Source organism: Dipodomys spectabilis, unplaced genomic scaffold (assembly GCF_019054845.1).
Source record: "Dipodomys spectabilis isolate Male_0828 unplaced genomic scaffold, ASM1905484v1 ptg000297l, whole genome shotgun sequence".
NCBI classification, from domain to species: Eukaryota; Metazoa; Chordata; class Mammalia; order Rodentia; family Heteromyidae; genus Dipodomys; species Dipodomys spectabilis.
In genome coordinates, this window is record NW_024870974.1 from 18,600,616 (window position 1) to 18,625,289 (window position 24,674).

A 24,674-nucleotide genomic window follows, 5' to 3' on the forward strand; every position below is an offset into this window, starting at 1 on the left:
TTGATGAACTTTACAACTTGCTTTTACAGCAACTAATTCTTCCAAACATTTTGCACATGTTCATTTTCAATGTTGACTATACTTCAAGTTTGGTTTATAGAGGCCAACAGTATTTATCTCATTTTAAGGACCTGGATATTATGTGTAAAAGTTTCCCCAAGTATACTGATTTCATTTCAAAGCCTAGTGAAATTGTTTTCAAAGCTGCATCTTCACTGCTCATTGGAGTTATTGGGAGGTTGGGTCCCGAGGTAGGGAGCACTCAGTGATTATTATGAACTGACTTTTCCAACTTTGGTGACTTTTTCACTATTGATGGCTGCAGGCACTTTGAAGTTTACATGGTGTCATGCTAACTCAGTGGCACCCTCTCCCTTTTAGCACAGGTCTATTACATCCACTGACTATAAACTCTAAAGATACATGTTTTTTCAATCAAAATATTTTATACCTTGGGGTTCTTTATTCTCGCCTCTCTTTGATTTGCAATGATAGATTTTAAACAACCAGATGATAGATTTGCTTCTAACACACAGAATGGCTTAACAATACTTCAACATTCCACACTGCATTTTCTCACTTGAAGTATTACTTGTAAAATCGATTCTACTCTTTAATTTTTCAAGTTGATTTGTGTCGATCAATGCCTATTAATTTGTAGGTAATACCTTACCTACTATAAATAGTAGGTACAAAAGTTGTGCTAAACTTTTGCTGATGTGACAGAAAGACCTGTCACAGCATGCCTTTCATAAACAGCCTGAAGGGAGGAAAGGTTTCTTTGGCTTACAGTCCACTTGGATGGGAATATTAAATTATGACCCCCCCCACCCTCATACTACCTTTTGAAGTTTAGAAAATAAAAAAAACAAGTTAGAGAGGCAATGAGCATTTTAATCTCTGCTTGACTGACTCTAAAATGTAAATTAGGCACAATTATTATTTGCGCATTAAAACTGACTAATTTTTTTTTAAATTTTTACCATTGCAGGCTTAGTAGAAATGAGTTTGGAGTTAGTAGGGTTAATATACACCCATGAGTAAATGTTAACATCAGTATTACATGGAAGGAAACCACATTAAAAACAATTTTTATGAGATAGCACCCTGATCTCCCTAAAATTATTTCCCACATGTTAAGTTTAGAAAAGTAAAGGTGATTGCAGTCCTGCCCTAATACATAAGCCTTCTAGGCTATCTAAGCAGGCAGTCATTAGTACACAGGGCCCATATGGGCCCCTCCCCCCACTGGCTCCCCTCAAATACCATCAAATGACTTTCAGCAATTCTTTCTTAGAAGATGCGCAGAACAGATTTCCATAGAGGTCTTTGGAGATTTCCTGTGTCCTCATGTGTGTAATAGGTTGGGTCAAGTCAAGATAAAGGAAGAAAGGAAAGGGATTTTGTTTTATGTATATTTTTCCCCCTTGTGGCCTTTGCAAGGGGAGGGGGGAATAGAAAAGAGGAAAATTATAGCGTGCAGATGATGTCAGTATTAAATTAAATTAACATCATATGTTTGGCTGTGGCAGCTGTAATCTTGTGATTATTGAGGAGATTGGTGGTAATCAAGTACATTTGTATGAAATATTTTTAGTGTTCATCACACAATATCCTCATGATGAGCTATGAATCTAATAAAATGATAGATTTAGGAATGCCTGTCACTTAAATTCATGCTCTTCAAATCACTATTTATAGAAAGAAAAGTGATATGTAAACTAGCATTGTAGAACATTATAATCAGCCTTATATTACCTTAGCTAATAGTCCCATCTTTTAAAATAATGTTGGAAGCCATTCAATTATTTATTCACACCTAAGTTTTATACATTGGCAGATTTGGGATGGTGCAAGAGAATCATTATTTTTACCAAAGTAAGACCTCACTGTCATGGCTCAAAGAGATTGCCATGGTACATGTTATACTATAGATAAAAATAAACTGAGCCAACATGAATTTTTAATCAAGAAAAAAAGACATTTCATCGAGACATTAAAAACAACTGTTAATCTCAGTCTCTTCTGTTATGAAAGGAACCATCAGTGGAAGGGGGCGGGCTCTGTTCAATATGTATTTCTCTCCCTAGGACCTGAACACCTACAGCCAAATCTCTACCGAACAGGACGATGATCTCAGCCTTGGGAGAGCCTATGAGGCAATAGCCAAGGTCCTGCAGTGGTAAGTTAGCGCACCCCTGCTTGCTGTCACTGTGAATTCACCCAACCGTGAAACACTTAAATTGTTTGAGGTCTGTCGCTTTCCATTACTGCTTGCTTAAATTTTAAGCAGTGTCCTTCTTAAGTGACCCTTTCTTCATAAGTTATTTTAAACCAATATGGTATTTTAAAAGACGCATCAAGCTCCTTTTTACTCTTCCTTCAGATTATTTTCAATGTTTTTTTTTTTTTTTTGTAAGTTTAACCGTGACCTTGGATGCAAGTGGCGAGGGTAGAAATCAGGTCACAGCTCCCAGGTTAAGACAGCCCAGAACACACAGTGCACTGCCTTGTATGCTTCAGTAGCTCTGGCTGCCATAACCTTTCCAGGGCTCCACTTGGAGGAAACTTTCCATTTGTTTCAACCATGATTCATCCATTAAGACATCTCTCCTTTGAGCATGTCTAGATACACAGTTGGGTGGAAAAAATCCAATCTTCCCAATTTCATTTAAAATAGAAGATGATCAAAATGCACATGAACAACTTCTGGTGGCATAGTGGTTGATGGAAAAATAAATGATTCCCCCTCGCCTGTTATTTTGTAGTTGTTGTTATGTCCCATTGCATCATCCATTGTGTAGCAACCAGACTTAAGCCAAGGTAGAATAACGATAAGTTGTTCAAGGCAAGGGCTTGTGTTCCAGTGTTTCAAGTCATAGCAGTAATAGATAAAGATTGTGTCAACTCCAAATTTCCTCCCATGTGTATATTGAAGTGCCTAGCAGGTTGAAAGTGGGATTATTAAAGGACTTCCACTGCTAACATAGTAATCACTGTTTATAATCACTGCTGATAACATGGAAGGCACCCTAAGAAAGACAAAATAAAACCCAGTCATGGCTGGATAAGTGGTTTGGGAAGATAGATATATAGATACAAAGGGATATAGATATTTACTTCAGAAAAGAAGGGCGAGCCACTGCTAAGAAAGGCAAGCAACCAGGGAGCGTTGTAGCCCCCCAAACAAAGATGGTGCAGTTCCCAGAACAGCAGCCCAGCTATTCCTTTCTAAAATGCAAAGTTGAAATTGAAATAAAGGATTGGTAAGTATTCAGGTTCATGTCTATTTGGGGCAAATCAGCTCTGTGCTCTTTGGTGTAGTTGATTTTTATTAAATTATGATTATTAAATACTTGTTATCACTGCTGCAAGTTAGTAGAAAATGAATGGAGTCAACATCATGTTTTGGGGTGATAAAGCTGAGCTCGGTGTGCAGAGCAGTAAATAAATAAATAATAAAGTTGTTTATAATTTTTATAAAATGGTATTTCCATATGTCCTCACAAATCTAAAGAGACAGTTCTACTGTAGGCATGTGCAAAATGTCTCGGTAAAATCCCTTTTTTGTACAATTAGTATTCATTAAAACAAAGTGAATGATGATAGTGTAGAGCAGGTTCTGGTGGGTGTTAATATGGTTACTATAGGCATGTGTGGAAACAGAACAGTGAAACCTGTTGTAATTTTGTCAAGAAGCAGAGAGTGGAGATGAGGGAACATGATAGAGGAGGTGAATTTGATCAGGATAGGTCCATTTTACACATATATGAAAACATCACAGACTCCCTTGTACAACTGCCATATGCTAATACAAAATGTTTTATAAAAAACTAAAGAGTAAAACTCCAGGGGAAATATGTCTTTTCTTTTAGAAATACTAAGTACTTACTATGTCCAAGGACAAATTCTAGAAGGCCCCTTTTGTTGCTGATGGTGTTCGTATTTACTTTAGAAACTTCTAAGCCGGGTACCAGTGGCTCAAGCCTGTAATCCTAGCTACTCAGAAGGCTGCGATCTGAGGATTGCAGTTCAAAGACAGTCCAGGCCAGTAAGTTCTGAGACTCTTCTCTCCAACAAAAACTCAGGAGAGGCCAGAAGTGGTACTGTGGCTTAAGTGTCCTTGAGCAAAAGCTCAAGGACAGTGCCCATTCCCAGAGTTCAAGCCCCAGGACCAGCAAAAAGAAAAAGAAACTTCTGGAGACATGAGGTTGGTTTCAAGTCATTCTCATTTGTTCACTTTGTATCTCATCTGGAATATTTTAGTCACATACTCCAAAATTTGAATTCTTTCTATCCAGTTAAGCAATTATCAGATAAACGTGTGACAGCATCAGCTAATCTTTCATTTTGGCTGCTGGGGTATTATTTGGCGTTGGGAGAGGGGAAGGATACAGCACTATCTGATAGATCAGGACGTCCAGTGTGTGTTTCTTAGGAATGGGGACAATTCTCGTCCAACCAAACTCAATAGCCCAGCATCTTGCCTTAGGGGCAAACATGTAACAGAGCTAGAAGATTGGTCTCTATTCCCTCCTCCCCTTTTTTACCTAAGAGAAGCTAATCCCACTTACAAACATTGCCTTCTACTAATGAACAATCAGGCTGTCAGTGCTTGGTTTGGTAAACAGGAGTTGTTAATTTCATAATGTTCAGTTACCCACAGCAGAGTGTGAGCTTGCTCCTTCTGAGGCCCAGGGGAAAGTTCTCAACGCTCTAAGCCATCCACTGCAAACCTGCCATTGGGCCCCATGGTTGGCTATAGGGAACACTGGTATTCTCTTACTACCTGTGCAAGGAATTCAAAATTATGATCTGCTGACTGGCAAATGTTTCAAAACCCCAAATTCCATATAGGTAGATGGCCCCCACTTGGCTATCAGAGACACTTTATTGAACCGAGCCTATGAAATAAGCAAGTCCTTGGATATGAATTTTGTGCTCATATTTAGAAAATGTGGCTTCAAGGGTCTGACATTCTTCACTAAACATCTGTTCACACACACACACACACACACACACACACACACGCACACGCACACATGCGCACACGCGCGCACACACACACGCATTATCTCTTTCATAGTCCTAAACTGCTCTCAGATTACCAGCCAGTGAAAAACAAACAAAACAAAAAAACAAAACTAAACAAAACAACACAGCCCAAATAGTTGAAATTACAGTAGTGGAAGGTAAAAAAAAAAAAAAAAAAATCAAGTTGTGTGTGAAGGTTAGCATCACCTCTAAATCTCTTTTTCCTAACCCAAGCAATTGTACCAGTTTACTAATGGTAGCCCCATCTCTATAAACATATTTTATCTCCTTAAGTGAAATGGAAGAGGATGGCCATGACTAGGATAAGTGTGGCGAGGGCTGTCAGCTGAGCGTGCATGAGAGGTGAATTCGCTCTAAGGCTGGAAGCTTCTAAAATGGTTATGAGAATTTATTGTAAGCCCTCAATTGAAAAACACAGCCCCTTATCTCCAGATTGAGAATTTGGTCATATGGAGTTGCTCATTGGTGGACGCTAGATGTAGATCCTGTGTTAGCTACTAAGAAAGGCTTGAACAGTGAACAAGTCATGCTGTTTTTGCTATTGACCTGAATAACATTCACTGCACAGGGTTTAAATATAAAAGAAAATCAGTATTTACGGTGTCTTTTTCCTCCTTACTTGGAATACAAGTGAGGGTATAGGGGAAGAAGTGGTGTTATGACACATCCTTTCGATAGCTCAGCTGGTAGAGTGGAGGACTGTAGTTGACTTCCTAAAAATTGCTTTATGACATTACTATTCAAACACCAGAATTATACCTGATGAACAAAGGAAAGGTGAATTGAAAAATCTACCAAGTAAATATTATTCCTACATGGACAGTCTAAGTAAATGCAGAAAGTAATGCCTCAATTTTTTTACACACACATACACACACACACACACACATTCACACATTCATGTATATTCTCATTTATTGAAGTAACTCATTTAATGAAATGCCATGACTCCTCAACCCAATCAGGACAACTACTTGAGAAAATCTAAATGCCACCAAGAAAGAAAAAAATGTGTTGGAGACACGGTGGTCTCAAGACCCTCCTCTGGGTTTCTTTCATACCAACTGTAAATTTTCTTGCAAACTCGAGTTAAATTATTTCCTGGAAAACTTTCCACAGTGGAAATCTTTAAATCAATCAGTACAAAGTTTCAAGGGTGAAAATTACCTCTCTGTTATAGCTGAAAATTAATTTCCTCTTTCTTGAGAGGAGTGACATGCCCTAGTAATTTTATATAGATTCTTTAAAATGGAGCATCCAGGCTTTGATGCGAGATTTCCGAAAAATGACCTCCAAACTACATGAAAACATCCCTATTAATTCGTGAAATGAAGAACGGCTTTTTTACATTTTCTCCCGTCACCGATCCCATTTGCCTGATGACTTTCATCTGTGGCCCACAAACTTAGTGGGACAATCAACCAACCCCTCGGTGACTGTTCCATATCTGCCCTATTTGATTTCTGCTCCCTGAGTAAATGATTAAGTTTTCATGCATTGGTTCAGCCAAAATCTATGTTCACTCAACCAAATCCTTTATTGATTACTTCTAGGGCAAACAGTAGGCCAAGTGTGATATACATAATTGGACAGTTGTCAGGGGACCTGGGTGTTAACAGTTCCGGGTCCCCAGTTGGAAACTCAAATCACCTTGATACACAAATATTCTGCACTGTTTCATTCTCATTCTTTGGACCGAAGAGTCCTGTTCCTCAGAATATATGTTTTTAACTCTCTAAGGTCTGGTTGAATGAATTTAATGATTATACCTTATAATATGCTGTTCCAGCTGCACCTGTGCACTGCATATAGAAAGGCGGGCATTGATATTGGTGTAACATTTTAACCTTGGCCTTGAACTTGCACAAATAATCGGTAGCCTTTCTGTAGGAAAATGTTTGATTTTTCTCCTCTTCTGAGGGAAGACTAGCTTCTACATCCATCTTTGACCCACCAACATTCATTGTTTATATTTCAGTTGCTATATGAATGACTTTGCTGGCTATAGGGCTATGCATTTGCTGACTGCAGCATATGATTTGTAATAGAAGGATTTACTGTAGTATTGCTTTTAGAGCAATCTAAAATAATTTGGGATGTTTGGGAGTTCTGTCATTCCTTTGGGAAATTTTTAAAAAGCTCCCTCTCTAGCAATAATTGTATCATTTTTGTAGTTGCTATTCACTGAATTTTTTGCATTTTGTGGTTGTTGTGGTCTTAACTGTAACATGATCAAGATCTTTATCTGAGAAACCAAGCTGAGATTCACACCTAGTTCTTTCTAATGTCCATAGTAACATGGTTTATTTACAAATATACCTCAGTTTATGAAAATCTTGCGATGTTAGGCAAATCAACATCCTTAACCATGCAGCTATAAGTTTCAAATAAACTCCTGTGGAAATGTTTCTGACTTACTTCTTCTGTTAAACTATTTTGAATAGTCTCAACATATTTTTGAGAGGTCAATTTGAGTTTCTGAAATAGCCCAAAGAATGTGTAGTCACATTTAAAAACAGGAAAAAAAAAGTTATGTGTAATACCATTTGTGGACAAAATTTACTAAGTCATCTACAAACACTCTGATGGAGTTTGCTCCTGAAGCAGTAGTCCATGAACCTGTCCCTCAGCATCACCCTGGAAGACAACCACTGGGAGAGACTTGTTCTGTTGTACACTAAGAACAGCTGAGAAATTAGGTCTAAAATACAGGAGAAATCAAGGCCAGAAATAGATTTCCCAAGCATTAGCACCTAGCAGTTAGGTCACACCATGGAAAGTCTCTGACACTTCCTACAGGAAGCATTGTCTGGGGAGAGAGCAAAGCCCTGGCAGAGCTCTGGAAAGAGCCAGCTTTGCGTGGGCAGAGGCCACAGGTCATGCTAAGTGATCTAGAAATGAAAGAGGAGAGGCAGGCTGAGTGTGCTGGAGGCCGGAGAGGAGAGAACACTTGGAGAGAAAAGAGAGTGTTTAAGAGCAGTGACTCTAGATCTATGGTTTGGAAACCCAGGAGAGGACAGAGGAGGAAGACAGAAGCCATCTGTGAATTGATGCGCATGCTAGCTATTTCAGATCGTTACGAGTTCAAAGATGTCTCCTGTTACAATTATTTTCAGCTTATATAAATACTTAGAGATCATGGTGCTCACCCAGATTGGCCTTCATTAATTCATCAAATTCCTTTGAGCTTCCTTGTGAGATCTGGAGAAGTACCCCCTGGAATGCTAGAGTGGGAAACAGTGAAATCAAGCTCAACGCCTCGCATAGAATTAATAGTTACCTCATCATCGGGTCGACAGAGTCTTCAAGGTTAGGAGACATAGTCCTCAGACACTCAAGTAGTTGAGGGTATTTGCTAACTCCACAAATTTTCTTGATGTTATTGAAATAACTTTAGTCATAAATTCCACAGCTGAGGATCTCACAGTTTACCTTCAAACTTAATTCTGATGTGTATGACATAATTCACTTCTCAAATTTTCAACTCTATAATACACACACACACACACACACACACACACACACACGAGTGCATATAAACGCCCGGTATATGTCAAGCACTCTGCTAGAACTTAGAACTTAGAACATTTTGCCCTAATATAGAACACTCGTATGTGTGGGGTTAGTGACATCTGAGTTGTCAAGGCTGAGGAAAGCTGGAAGAATAAACCAGCATTCGTCTTTCATAAAGATTTGTGTACACATGACTATTACTAATTTCAAGACCTATATATTATCCTTAAAAAGAAATCCAGCATTCATTATCAAATCATTTCTCAGGCTCTGCCCAACCTCTAGGAGACACTAATCTACTTCCTGTCTTCATGAATTCATATCATATATAGAGTGATCTAGATTCTTGGACTTGGTATGTTATCAAATTTCATCCATGTTTTAATATGTACTAGTACTTCCTTTTCATGATTGCATTTACTATCTCGTTGTATGCCTACACCATATTTTATGGACCCATTCATTCAACCACCCTGAATTTTCTACAGCAGAGATAACCAAGTAGCCTCTTTTCACTGTGATATTAAGTGAGACCATACTCTCATGGCTTCCTGTGTTATTTATTATAGCAAAGGAGAGACGGCAGAAGCGATTAAATACTTGGAAAAAGTTGTGAAAATTGCTAGGAACAATTTCCAAAGTCTCGATGTTGTGAGAGCAAGTACCATGCTTGGTGACATCTATAACGAAAAAGTGAGTATTGATGTTTCTTGTTGTTGGAGAAAATTTGCAGAGTTTTAAATGTCTATTCTCATTTGATCCTTGCCTTCTCTATACCTGTCATGTCAAACATCAGGACCTTGGAAGTGATGGGTACACAAGACAAGGACTAGGAAGAGAAATACCCATAGTAGTCCCTACCTCCTCCTCTTGTAGTCCTTCCTGCGGTCTGAGGCGTAGACAGCCCCACAAGCCACCAACCCTGATTTATGTGTGTTCAGGCCTAACATTCTTTTTCTAGCCCCAGATTCTTGATTTATTCATCCAGCTCTGACACTCGATGCTCAATCCCTGAGGAGAAACAGCAGCACCAAAGTGGTTTTGTAGGACACTTAAGATTTTTGACAGTATGCAAGTGCACTGGTTGTTGTGGGCTCTTGAGTTTTTTTCTCCCAGCCTTGGCCTTTCTCCATCCTAGAATCTCTTTGAGAAATTATATGAAAGAGGCTCATAATGTTAATTGTTTGACCATGAATAGGATCCATCATTTTCTTAGGGCAATAATATTCTTCAACTGTGAAAGATCTCTTGATCTTGTTAAGACATATTCAATGTGTTAAAGTTGCATTTAATATTTATGCAGTAGTAGTAGTAGTAATAATAATACAAGGAAAAGGAGGAGGAGGAGGAGGAGGAAAAAGAGGAGGAAGAGGAGGAAGAAGAGGAGGAGGAAGAGGAAAAGCAGGAAGAGGAGGAGGAAGAGGAGGAGGAGGAGAAGTTGCAGTAATAGTAATAGTAGTATTTGGGGAGCAATCTTCAAATTAAAAAAGCTACTGATGACCTACCAGCCTAACTATGAATTGTTAAATAATTAAGAGTATTATTTGACAGTAGTAATAGACACCAAAAAGTAGATTCATTAGATTAAAATGATAGTTCTTTTTTCCTTCTTATATTTTTGAGATGGTGAAAATCTTAATAGCAACTTGAATTTCTTTCAAGTTTTTAAAAAGCCATTTCCTAGGAAAATATTGAAAATAAATAATTTATATCTCTACTTTTCAATGACTTGCAGATATTTCCTAATTGTACTAAATACCTTTATTCCAGTTATATAGCTTAATACCACCCCATAAATATATACAACTATATACCATGCTTTTCCAAGAAGAAAGTTAGTGACACATGCCCACAATCCCAGAACTCAAGGGGCTAAGGCCAGACAGTTAAAAGTTCAGGGACTTCCTGGGTTTTCTACTAATATCTCAAAAGTAAATTGAGCCAGGTGCTGGTGACTCATGCCCATAATCCTGTCTGCTCAGGAGGTCACAGTTCAAAAGTCAGCCTGGGCAGAAAGTCCATGAGACTCTTAGCTCCAATTAACTACCAAAAAAAAAAAAAGCTAGTGGTGGAACTGTGCCTCAAAGTTATGGTAGGAGGACCCATGGACAAAAAGGCCCAGGAAAAGCACCAAAGCCCTGAGTTCAAGCCCCAAGACCAGCACCAAAAGTAAATTGGAAGTTACAGCAAAACAAAGAGAAACTACCTTGAGTTTTATCCACCTAAATCTGAGCTATAGATTTAACCACTAATAAAGAAGCTGAGCCATTATGCAAATTAATACTTTGATCCTCAGTTTGATCTTTGATTTTTGATCTTCATCTTTCAGTTGCTAGTAACAAGGCACCTTAAAAGCTATGTACAGATCAGAAGTTTTAAAATAAACATAGGGGACTTAGTAGACCTCCTAGTTCCTAGTGTGTATTAAATATACAACGACTATCAGCTCTTTTGTTTTTGTTTTTGCCAGTCCTGGGACTTGAACTCTGGTCCTGGGCCCTGTCCTGGACCTTCTTTTGCTCATGGCTACCGCTCTACCACTTGAGCCACGTTGCCACTTCCAGCTATTTTTTTTTGAGTAGTTTATTGGAGATAACAGTTTCACAGACTTTCCTGCTGGCTTCAAACTGCAATCCTCAGATGCAGCCTCCTGACTAGCTAGAATTACAGGCATGAGCCACTGGCACCTGGCTGACTCCTAACTCTTTAATAGCCCAGGTATGAATCTCCCCTGAGTCTTCCCTCCCCAACTCTAGACTCATAATCTACTAGCTTGTTGATGTAGTCAGTTAGTATAAACTCATCAATTTTTCCTTAAATTTTATTCTTCATCCTGAGATCATCAGATCTTTACCGTGTATGTGATCTCTCCTTCCTTAATAAGATCAGATAAATTACATAATTAAAAGAATCATAGTTCCAATACTACAGTAACGAGAAAGAGGGACAGGAAATGATTAATCCTTACTACTGAGAAAATGCCCATTGGTTTTGAGGTTGCTCGATGTATTGAGTGATATCTTAGCATGAAGACCCATTGGTAACTCAGAATAGTGTGTGAAATTCTGTGATAATGCAACAGCAGCTTAGGCATTGTTTCACATCTCTGATGTCACTGAGATCTTAACTTAGAATTTTCCCATACGCCTGTCATTAAAAGACATGGTCTTCTTCCTGTAAGATGTATTTATGAGACTTAAACTCACGCCATCTCTCTAACTCAGATTTAAGGTTGTCAGGACTGATTTTTGAAATCTTTTGAATTTATTAGAATAGACATAACTTCGCAATAGGAACAGCTGGAACGCTGCACAGACGTTTTTTTAAAAAAACAGAGATTTAATTTAAATAATAAATTCTTTAAGAGTTAAAACTCACTCCAAAACAGTAAGTATTAAAAATGTTTGCATCTGAGAATTCATGATCAATTTCCTTGGTAAGGTTTTGGGCTATTTATGTTTAGGCCAGCTTTGAGTCCTGTACAGATGTAATACAATATACAACTTGAGTGAAGGATAATGATATAATTACAGTGCTTCTGTTCTAGGGAAAATTCACTTATTAGTTGAAGTCAAAGAATATCATTACTTCCACTAATGACAAGCTCACCACTCTCTCTGTCTCTTCTGTCATTGTTGAATTGCCACTCTCTGGTGTGGGGCCAGTCATGGTGGCTGCTTAGTAAACGAACAGATGAATAAGTACTTTTTAACATGATAATACATAAAAGTAATTCTCAAAATTTGAATATATGTCCACTCATTTACACCCATTTTTCAAGTTCAAATTCTCACCTAAAATGATCAAATTCAGTAGTATAATGAGAACAATAGTTAGATGCATTTCTATTGCTTTTTTAAATTTTTTATTTTATTGTAAAGATGATGTACAGAGGGGTTACCGTGACATGAGTAAGGTAATGAGTACATTTCTTGTGGAGCATTGTTACCCCCTCCTTTGTTTCAGATGAGCAGAAAAGCTCAAAAGCTTTGTACATATGACCATATAAGATGATGCTTAGTGAAATGAACCCCAAGATAGGAACACAAGAGATCTTTCTTTGTTTTTGTTCTTTTTAATGTACTATGTGATTTTTTTGGTTTCCTTTGTATGCTCTTTCCTCCAATGGTATATCCCCTATTGTCACTGTACTTGATTTTGGTACCCTGCATCTTGTATATACATGTATCTAACTTGGGGAGGAGAAGGGGAATAACAAAATGCTTTTTTTAAGGCAGTGTTTAGCCTAATTATATATTTTTACGTATTTAACCCTGTACCTTTGGTACCCATCAAGACAATTTGCATTTTCATCATCTCTCACATTTCTACTGTTTCTCAGTCAGTATTTACTTCCTCATCACAGAAATATCACCTTTGGTACAGTTTTACTTTTTCTTAATTAAGTGATCTTTTTCTTATATAAAGTCCATATAATTTTAATAAGAGAAAAACAATGTTTACCTCAACCAATGTTACTACTGATGTGAATCCCTTTAGTTAGAAGAAATCTTTAGAATTAACACCTTGCCTGGCCTGTCCTTGGGGATAGGGTACACACAGTGTTTATTGGCTGGGTTGTTAGTGTATGCGACCTGTCACCAAGGCCTGCTGACCTCTCCCCACTTGGCTGGCAGCTTGCCTTTCCAGCAGTCTGATGCCTTCTGAACTCCAGAATTATACAGGTCATCATGGAAGCGAAGACCCATGCCAACTGTACTGGTTCTGGCAATAAAGCTATTTCTGCATCATTATGTTTATGCTCATTTCCTTCATAAAATATGCAGAAATAACTTAAACATTTACTGTAAAATGCTCTCGCAGGTAATAATTTCTTTAGAACAGAGTGATCAGCCATATTTTTAAGTTTATTTTTTATTTCTTTTTTTCTTACTATATTGATTGTCCATAGTTACCATGTGTGGTGAGATGACACATATTCAGTGTGATCAACGCAGTTGCTCAACTGAGGTTTCCATCTCCTTCTCCTTACTTTGTGTTCAGAGGCTCTGAGTGCCTCCTTGTGACTGATAAAATACAGGATAGACCACTGTCAACTCCAGTTTCCCCGCTGTGCTGTAGAACATGTCTATGTTTGGGCAGTGCGAGTGTTTTTGTTTGTGTGCATGAAAGTAGAGAGAGGAAGAAGAGGGGGAAGGGAAAGGAAGAAGGAAGACCAAAAGATTATGGGTCACTGAAGGCAGGCAGTTTTGTTTTGAGGAGTCTTTACAAGTAGAGCTCAGTCCTAAACCCAAAATCCTTACTTAAGGAAAAATTCTTCATGAGGATTTTCAGAGCATTTGCTGGTGGCAGAAGGTGCCTCTTTTCTGAGACTCCATTTTACTTTCTGTAAAATAATAGTATTTTTCTTCTGGGGTGACTGATGGAAGATAATGACACAATACATATAAAGTTCCTGCCACCAGTTTCAGTGTTTCATGAAAGCTTCTATTTGTGGATAACGGCTTTGAAGAGAGGTAATGGATAGAAAAAAATCTTAATTTTTTTAAGTTTAAAGTGTTCCACTAAACTTAATTTTTTAAAAAGCATAGTCATATAGTAAATTTGTGATGGTGTTATTGAGATCCTGGGTTTTTAAAGAACCTAGTTGGCCTACTGTTCTCAGTTGAAGAATTTATGAGAAAATAAGGACCATGACCAAATCAGCAAATAGACACCTTTTTTTCCATTAATTGAGTTGGCAGAAAATGGTCTTTTACTGTGACAAGAAACAGGATAATTGAAATATTTCCTTAGGTAAATACAATGCTATGAGAAATAAAATTCCATCAAAACCAACATGGCTTGGTTCCTCTCCACCCACCCCACCCACCCCCGCCAGTCTCCTATCTGCTACGTTGTATTGGGTACCAGATGGAACTGACAATATTTGCCCCCCCTTTCTTTAATCAAAAAGAACTTAAGTTTCATTTAATCCAAGTAATAACTGCAGCTTCTGACCAAATTAAAGGTTCGGATCCAACCTAGTCTACCGGACGCCACCCTTGCTTCTCAAAGAGGAGCCATCATAGCTTGAAAGGCCTGCGCTTGGCATGGAAGAGAAGCAAGCAAACACGGAATGATGACAGAACACATTCTAAATGCCCCTCTTACTTTTTTGTTGTGTTTTGTTTTAGGGAAAGTACAGCAAAGCTTCTAAATTCTTCCAGCAAGCTTTTGACACAACAGTGGACCTCATGAACATGTCTTTGATGGATGAAACCAAAGTTCATTACGGCATTGCCAAAGCTCACCAGATGATGCTGGCGATGAACAACTGCATTGACTCCGACAACGTCAGAGGCCTGGACTGCCTGCTGTCCTGGAAGGAGAGCCGAAGCCACTTGGAGCTGGACCCTGAGCAGGAGCTGGACCCCGAGAAGGAGCTGGACCCCAAGCAGGGTAGGGCCTTGGTGATTTCTGTCATGCTTCATAGTCAGGTCATTTCCGCTGGACAAGGTAGTTCAACCATTGGTGATTTTAATTTGGCTGTTAATTTTATTACTTTTTTTATTCCTTCCTATATGAGAGGTAGTTATACACACCGTAATGCACTTTGGGCATATGATCATGGTAAATGGTTAGGCCTACCTGATGAGTCACTGTTCTCAAGTTGATTTTTTTCTCCCAGTCATCTTTTTTTTTGGGGGGGGGGCTCTACAGAGATTTGAACATAGGACCTCACACTTAACCTGGCTGACTTGTTTGGCTGGCCTTCTACCACTTTAGCTAAGCCTCCCACCCAACTTTTACACTCATTGTTTTAGAGCTGGAATCTTAGACTTTTCTGCCCAGTCTTGCTGCAAATCATGATTGTGCAAATCTCAATCTTCTGAGAAGATTACTGGAGTAATCAGATTCCTGGAGTGTGCCACCACCCCAGCTCCCCATCATCTAAAATAGTCTATAATAGTCTATAATAGTCCACTGATCCATAATGTATAGATCAATTACAAGAAATGTAAAATTACATTACACTTTTTAAAAATAACATTCACTAGCATATCACATGTGGGCAAGAGAAAGCTTTTAAGACTAATATGCTGTTTTATATTCTGCACTGAAAGTTCGTTCTCCTATTTTACTAATTTTTTCTTGAATATCAGAAAATATTTGAAAGTGATTTCCTTTAATATTGTTTTCCTATGTCCTTCTATCATGGGGAAAACTAAAGTTAATCAGCTACAAACAACTCAAGAGTATGTAAGAGTTTCGTGTGACAACTTGGTTCAGCTGTAGTCTCTAGATAAGAACTTTAGTAAAGAATATTGAAGAAAAAAATAAACAAGGCCAGGCATGATAGTGCACACCTTGAATCCTAGCATTTGGAAGGCAAAAGTAGGCAAATTTAAGTTTAAAGCTAGCCTGGGCTACATAGCAAGATTCCATCAAACAGGCAAACCTAGTTGTTCATGATAAGCCTTCGACTTATACCTTAAACTTTCAAATGTAAATTATTTGAAAGATTTTGCAATAACTTAAGTGGAAGCATGAGGCAAAGCCTTTGTACTGTCTGGAGAAGTCTTTCCTCTGTGATTTGAACTCATTCTAGCTCTAACGAGGACATGTTTGGATATTTATATAATCACAGGATAAAATAATAAACAATAGTAAGTAAAGCAAAAAAGGATTTTATTGACTGTTATAGGTCAGTAGAATTTCACTGACTACTTGTGGTGCCCTGGTTATGAAATCAGGAGAAGTCTTATTGCAAATACATTTAGAGTAAGAGGAAACAAGATAAAGTCATCATAAGCAGGCAGTCTGGTGAGCGTCAACGTGTCCAAGGGCGCCAATTGCCAATAACCACTACTAAGTCATGATTTGCTCACATCAGGATTTTGTGTTGCCTTGGAAGTTTGTTCTATAATTTTTTGAGTTCCATAATTCCTAGGTTCTTAGGTTTTCTGTCAAGAATAGGAGGTGACAAAGCAGAGAAAAATGATTTGTGTTCAAGGACTTGCTCTGATAGAGGTTTGGTAGAGGATCAGCTGAGCTATTCACATTTTCAAATTTTATCTGGAATAAACTCTCACTGTTGCAATGAGAACTACAGAGGAAAACCATTTCTCTTGAATAAAACCAGCTTATGACTGGCTGAAGATCCATCTTGGTTTTGGCCTTTGAAAAATCTACTGCTTTTGTTTCCTCTACAAAGCTAGTTATTTTTCTATAGTTCTTTCACTTTATCTCCATATGTTTTGAAAAGTCATGTTTTGTCCCAAATGACTTAGGAACAGAACCAAAAAAGGCATTTTTAAATAGTATTCAGATATTAGAATGTCAATTATTTGTAGATTGAAGGAGGAGGAAGAAATTACATCTTTCCATGTACTCTAAAACTATTCCTTCTTACTGACTGGCTTCACACAGATTAGAAATCCATGTATGGATGTGCTATATCATTATAATAATGAAAAATAATTAAGGACAAATGAGAAGTTCATTCTCATACAACTGACATATTTAATGTAATTATTCTATGAGGAAAAAAACCTCTACAGTATGATAAAGCATGCTTGTTTACCCAGACATACTTCTTATTCAAATTATAGCAAAAATTAAAATGCATCAAAATAGTAATTAAACGTAACTCTTTTTCCTTACTCTGCTTAAAGTTCTTGATTAGCTTCTCACTGACTTTTGGTTAAATGCAAACCTCTGGACACTTTGGACCCCTTCCCATGGCATCAACCTTCCATTTATCACCTGAGCGGACAGCTCAGCTTTACCACTGGAAACCTGGCCTATGCAGAAAGGGCCTTAAGTGGCAGGCGCTGGTGGCTCGTATCTGTAATCCTGGCTACTCAGGAGGCTGAGATCTGAGGATCACAGTTTGAAGCCAGCCCCAGCAGGAAAATCCATGAGACTCTTATCTCTAATGAACCACCAGAAAACTGGGAGTGGTGCTGTGGCTCAACATGAGAGAGCAGTATCCTTGAGCAAAAAAGCTCAGGGACAGTGCCCAGGCCCTGAATTCAAGCCCCATAACCTGTCCACTCCCAAAAAAGAAAAATCCTTAAGTGCTGAAATTTTCTCTGATCTCTTTCCTCCCCTCCTTCTCTCTGTTCCCAGATCAAATGTCATTCATTTCTCTTCAAAATCAGGTTATCTGTAACAGCCAACCGCATACCATTGCTTTGCTGCCCAATTTAAGAGCAGAAATCTCTCTCTCAAAAGAAAAAAAAAAGGTCCTGATTCTTAGTATTCTCTATAAAAGAAGATTGTTTGACATCTATTAGGATGCATGTAAATATCTGTTGAATTAGGTGGAATTTGGGGTGTGTGCCTATCCTCTGATCATAAGCTAGCGAGCACTAACCACTTTTAAAAACCAAATTTGTAGCTTCCTTGGGAAGCCTGTGTTCCCCACCCAATTATCACATGAATGAAGGAAGCCGCTCACTAAACACGATGTTGACAAAATGAAAAAAAAAAAAAAAAAAGAAAACAACCTCCAAAAATCTTATTTGGAAACCGGAGCCGCTTTTAAGTTTCGAATTTTTGCCTTTCTTCTACAAAGAGGCATCTTTAATCTTGCATGGAAGGGTCCCATGTATTCAGGAAAAAAAAATCAGATCAAAGATCTGAAAGATACATTATAAAAGCTGTGCGGTTATCGCCACCTTGGAGACTTCCATCCTCCAAACAAATCATTAGCTCAGAGAGCAGGCAATATTCTTTTAAGCAGAGGAACCTGACCCCCTAAGGGAATCGAGCAGGGAGAGCAGCAGGTCCCTAGATGAAATGGAGCAGTGACTCCATGTCAGCTTCCATAGGGCACCCACAGCCACCTTCCTGCTCTTCCAACACCCAGATAGGCTTGCAAAGATCCATAGGTCTTCCAGTGGCAGAATAATTGAAACAGCTTTGAACAACTACTTTTCTAAAAAGTAAAAATTCTAAAAGGAAATAAAAACTTTAAATGATAATTTTTAAAAAAAGAATAGTCTTTCTCCCAAACATAGAATTCAGGGAGGAAAAAAAAAGTCAAATATTTCACTTCAGTGAAATTATAGAAGCCTGAAACAATTGATACGGATTGGCTGTGGAAGACTGAGGAGCTACCAGTTTGTTTCTACTGAATTCTCCACAGTGTAATTTAATCATCTTACTGTAACTACTATTTCTACAGTCATGGAAACCTTTCCCTTTTTCCTTTTTTTTTTTTTTTTTGGTAACAAAGGCTAATTAATCTTACTTTGGGGGAGAGCACAGACCCAAATATAAAATAGCTGCATAGAAAAAATACCTTTTCTTATTAAACTTAATCACAATGCTAAACTAGACCTGTACTTATAGCCATTGAGCCAGCTAAATGTTGTTGGTAACAACAACATTTTTGGGCAATGTGTCCCTTTAATTTTATTTTCGTATTTTTAGTTGATAAAAATTGTGCATACTTAGGTGCAATGTGATGTTTTGAAACCTATGTGTGCGTATATATGGTAAAATGTTTCTACCAAGCTAGTTAATATAGGAATTGCTTCAATACTTATTTTGTGGTAAGAACATTTACAATCTGCTCTCAGTAATTTTCAAAAGATATTATTAGTTACTAAAATCATATTGCACAGTAGACTCCTGAACCTATTCCTTTTGTCTGATTGAACTTTTGAGTCCTTTGGCCAACATCTCTCTAACCCAGACTTTTTTTTTTCTATTTCCAAAGCCACAAATAGCTGGGATTTCTGTTACTTGCAAAAATAAAACTCTAGGCAATGCTGTCCATTACCTGTCATGAAGGAGCAACTTCGGCTATCTCTGTCACCCCAGCAGTGAGCGCACACCTGACATATAATAGTGCAGAAGAAAAAAAATCTGAATTATTTGTTGAATTACCTAGTTTTTATGGTAGAAGTCTGTTAAATATTTTAAATCAGAGGCAATATCTCAAAATGTGATATTCTCTCTGAATTGTTAAAAGAAAAAAAAAAAACACTTGGTGTTCTCACATACCCCTCCTCCCAAATTAATTCCTCACCTGATGAGAACAACCGTTCTTCCAAAGCACTGAAACATGTTTTCAAACAATCGGTGTGATTGAACTGATTGAGACACCCTCTTATGCCTGAAAGTCCTTTTACTTAGTTGGAATTATTAGGGTTGGTTTAAATGCTAGATGATCACCCGTGGCTAGAACTCAAGGGAATCGCAACATAGTATGCAGTTAAATCCTTCAGCCAGATTGGGACAAGATAATCATGGGTTAAGCCCAGCATCAGTATTGTGGCCTCTGGAATTTGCACTGAATTGTAGCTCTGTAAACCACTCCTGGAGGCCATTTCTTTCCTTTCTTCAATTTTTTCCCTGGGGCAAAAAACGAAAAGGTTATTAGAGTTTTTAAATGATAAACTGCGCTCCCATGAATCTCATGCAAGCTAACGTGTCTCTTCTCCCTTCATCAAACAACCACCACCAAAAAACTGTTAGGATTGCTGATCATTTTGGAGGCAACCTTAGCCATTGTTAGCCATTGCTGGAGGAGGAGTCACAAGCCCAAATGCTCCCCAGCGTTGGCGCTAGGCTTTGCCCAGCGTGTGGAGCACTACACTTCCCAGCCTTTTGCTACTGGCAGGACTCTGTGACAAGACATGGCCAAGTGGGCCCTAGGCCAAAGTCACTGCTGGGGCGCTTCATCCCAGGCTGGCCCACCAGAGACCCCGAGGCTGGTTCTTGCCTTGCTATAGGAGATGAAGATGCTTTCCTAAAATCAGTGGAGCTACAAGATGGCAGGAGCCTGGGTCCCTGAATCTCCATTTGGAGAGCATTAGCCCTGGAAAGGCTCAATGTCTGCAGCAGACTGTGTGGTTGCAGAGTGCACCTTCAGTGTAGTGAGATGCTGCCATCTGCAGCGTCCTGTCACCAAGACTTCACATAGGCTCTCCTGGCTCTCTCCAGGCTCTGGAGCTTGCTCTGGAGACAGCAGTCTTGGGGAGCAAGGGACAGTGGGGAGCCATTCTTGTGTAGGACGGTGGATGTTTACAGGCCACGGGCCTACCTATGGTTTTTGTTTTAAAGAAGCAGAGACCCTTAGAATTTTTGGGTTGTATCTTCATTACTAGTCACAGATGAGACAGAGGGCATAGAAAGTATTAAAATACCTTGCTTCTATACTCCATGCTAATGTCCAAAGAAAGCACAGGAAAGGCAGGCAACTTTTTGGCTAAGTTTATTGAGATCATGACAGAGTCTATAAGTGTATTTCTCCAATTATCAAGAAAGGGCTTTAAAAGTCCAGGGGTTTGGGCTGGAAAGGTGGCTCAGTGGTAGAGCGCTTGCCTTGCATGCCTGAGGCCCTGGGTTCGATTCCTCAGCATGACATAAGAAAAAAGAAAAAAGCCCCAAGTGGCGCTGTGGCTCAAGTGGTAGAGCGCTAGTCTTAAGCTGAAGAGCTGAGGAACAGCGCCCAGGCCCAGAGTTCAGGCCCCACGACCGGACCCAAAAAAAAAAGTCCAGGAGTTTCTGCAGTTGATAAGAAAACAGAGTATTTCCAAAGAAGGAACATACTGACAGGGACAAATCAATACTTAATTGTGACCAAATTTTGAGAGAAAATCTTGAGGCTGAATATCAGATGTTCTCACTCAAACATAGTTTGTCCACCTTCTGTCTGTTTTCTACAACACAAGTGACTAGCTGCTTTCTGAAGAAACGAAGCATTTCTTCAGAAGCTGACATTCACTTCATTGGGAAATAATAATGTAGCTCTAGATCCCTCGGGTTGAAAGATTTTTTTTTCCTTTTTCTTTTTTTCCTTCCTTCCCCCTTCTGAGAATCTCCTTCTCTATCTGCTGCCTTGGTTCAATAAAAGAGAATTCTTGATTGCTCAAACAAAACTATACTTCTTTTAGATTCTGCTCACACTTCTTGGTAGCTAGTGGTGTTACCAGCCTTAACTTTCCAATGCACAATGAACTCGCCACTTCTGTGGGGAAAAAAAAAATGTAGCTGAGTTTCTCTAATTCCGTTTTTGTTTCTGTGCTGTCTTTAATTGCTAACTTAGAATGCTTAAGGCGAGTTTGTTCATTGGCTAGGGCAGAGTAAATGCTGAGGCTTTGTTAAGGCTAGGATCTTGAGTTCTGGGAAAACCTGATGTTCCCCATTTGTATTTGTTTCAGAGGGTTTGTGGAGAGGATTAGTCCTCTTCTACCAGCAATGTCCTTCTGCAGGGTGTGTCTCACATTCCACACTGTACCGATGTTAAATGCTTTTTACTACTGCTAGAATTTGGGGGGCAAAAAGACCCTTTCCTATGTGGGCCTCATTCTTTTTGGTAAGGTTCTGTTAGGACAACTCTCTTGTTAATTGATTTATAAAATTTATTCTGAAAAATAAGTAGCATGCTATCGATACTTAAAGCTTGGACACACCGGAAGCACAGGTTTCGTCAAATCTAATTCTGTCTAAAGTTACCCCAGTGTGTGTGTGTGTGTGTGTGTGTGTGTGTGTGTCTTGGTCACAAAATTCCACTTGTCTTTAAATTCTGTCTTCTTCGTGGTTGTTGTTTTTTTTTTAATTACCGGACTAGACTGAATGTCCTGCCATCTGTGTTCTATAACACAGTGAGCCAGCGTTGAACGTGGTGGCTCTCACCCATGAGCCTAGCTACTTCGGAAGGTGCCTTGCGGAAGGGTCATGGTTCAAGACCAGCCTGGGGGAAGAGCTCTCAGGACTCCATCTCCATCCATTATAGAAGAGTGGGTGTCATGGCACACACGTATCATCCCAGCTATGTAGGAAACATCAACGGGGCTCACAGTCCAGGCTTCCTCAGGCAAAAAGCTAGACCCTACTCAAAAATTATTGAACACAGCACTGGAAGCTATTGGAGCCCTCTGAATCACGGCAGCAATGAAATAATATTAAAAAGCACTGACCAACCCTCAGCCTCCCCAAGCCTCTCATTTAACAGTGCATTTGTCTTTTTTCTGCCTTTCATTTCATCCTAGCCCTCAATCAGATGTCCTGAGCACACAGTTTTTAATCATGCTCCTTAATGTATTAAATAAAGTTAGACTTGGACAAACTAATAGGGAAAACTAGAGTCTGTTTGTTGAAGTCTTATGCCTTTAAGAAACTGCATTTATTGACCTCCAACATGAATCAAAATATGAGAAACGAGAATTTAGAAATCCGAATGAGAAATAGGATGGTTCATCTTAGCCTCTGGTGAAATCAGTCTGATTTATCTACATTAAGACTATTCATCCCGTTGTGCCAGTAGCGAATGAACTGTATTTGTACTCTTACCAAAGGAAGTTTAGTTCAACATTTTCAAAGGTGTTCTAGCCTTACATCTTAGATGTTAGGCTCCTGAGAATGGATATTTTGTTTTCAAGCTTCTCTATTGCTTAATTTCAGATGTGAAATAAAAATGAAATGAAGTCTCAAAACCACAAAGATAAATTCACTAAAAAAGGCCAGGAAAGGCTGAATAAACATAACCACTATAAGAATTGGGGGCTGCTATATATAGAATTCAGAATGATTTTTGGCCCAAGCTTTTACCATCACTTGCTATCAAGGATATGAAAGAACCAAGTAAATTCTACAAGCAGAACTGATTGTGTCCAGCTTTTTGCTACTAATTTCCTTCTATCACATTTTTTAAAGAAGTTGTGTTGCATACCATACTAGTAGAAGAAAGAAACTTTTGTTTCTAAAAATAAACCCTAGAAAACACAGATAAGCAGACTGCTGCCCCAGTTTATCACAGCGATACTCTCTCATAACACATGTCCAGCTTGCCTCTCAGCCACATCTCCTCTGAGCGAATTCCTTTTTTCATCAATCCACTTGTCTGTCACTCACCTCCAAGCAGGATGTCACATTGTAATCTTATTTGAAAATGTGTATGATGAAATGTGAAAATAGTATGTCCCTGAGTCATTTGATTGGCAAGAAATAGCGAGCAGGGTATTAGAAGCACCACTTTCAATCTCTTTATCATGACTTACATGATCCACTAAGTTGAGGCACACAATTGTATGACTAGTTATGTTGAAAATCCAAGCGGCTGCTTCAATAGATGACCATACCCCAAGGCCTTTCAGTTGTTTCTGCGGTCTCATTTAACCATGCAAATGTTATTAAGCATTTCTGGCTAAAAATCTCCAAGCATGTGCAAGTGTAATTGCATAGATAATTATGCATAATTTTGTCAACGTTTGGTATCCAACACAGAAATTGCCCTTTCTAGAAAAATAACAGGTTTCTGCAGGATACCTGTCCTTATACCAAGATAATTTCTAAAAGACAAGGAGAGGAAAACCAGCTTGTTGGGAAGAAAGATGAAAGCATATACTGAAATGAAAGAAAAATTTAAATACCTATAATATATTCATATTCACAATAGATCCACTCAAAAGTATAACTCAATAAATATGATATCATATTCACAAATAGATCCACTCAAAAGTATAACTCAATAATTATGATATCATCATAATCATACTTATGTGAACCTAGGTCTGTATAAATATAGGAACTTTAATAGAGATAGAAGGAACTGCCTGCAAATAAAAACGTAGGCAGAAAAATCAGGGTTTCATAGACCAAAACCAAGTTTATATAACATCAAAAAAGAAGAAGAAGAAGAAGGAAAAGTCCAGAGAAAAGTTTGCAACGGTGCCTATACATTAGCAGGTTGACCTCTGCCAGGAGCAGTCTTCAGGAGGCTTTGTGGTACAGAGCCCTGCCGGTGGGTTAGATTCTAAAGAGCCCTCTACTAGGGGCTCCCATTGCAACTGTTTACCATGCACACAGCTGATTGGTGGAGGCTGGCTGCATGACCTCTTCCTAGCTGCAAGGGAAGATGGGAAAACAAGTATCTTTTCAACACCTACAATGAGAACCAGCTTCAACTCCCCACCTAAACTCATGAAGTAGGGAATTTTTGTAAGCATGAAATGGAAGTTCAGGGGCTGGTGAGCAAGCTTTAGAGAAATCGTGCTGTGCATAATGAAGGGAAAACAAAGATGACTGAAAGGATAGAAAGAGCTGGGGTTTACGGAGGACTCTTTCAAACAGAAGGCTCCAAGAACCCTCTTAAAAGAGGCACAGTCTGAAAGGAAACCTGGCTGAGATGAGAAAGCCAGGTCTGC

At 38.7% G+C, this 24,674-nt stretch overlaps 1 protein-coding gene across 2 annotated transcripts in view; it reads left to right on the forward strand.

The window, feature by feature from the left end:
* Ttc29 (tetratricopeptide repeat domain 29) overlaps positions 1-24,674 on the forward strand; it is a 127,531-nt gene that overhangs the window by 73,938 nt on the left and 28,919 nt on the right. The window contains exons 8-11 of one of the 2 annotated variants that reach the window (XM_042701820.1): positions 2,091-2,182; positions 9,138-9,261; positions 14,706-14,970; positions 22,135-22,216. In XM_042701820.1, the coding sequence (XP_042557754.1) occupies positions 2,091-2,182; positions 9,138-9,261; positions 14,706-14,970; positions 22,135-22,148 (495 nt within the window). In that variant the 3' untranslated portion in view covers positions 22,149-22,216. Of the gene's footprint in view, positions 1-2,090; positions 2,183-9,137; positions 9,262-14,705; positions 14,971-22,134; positions 22,217-24,674 lie in introns of those variants that run through there. The other variant, XM_042701819.1, reaches the window with a different exon arrangement.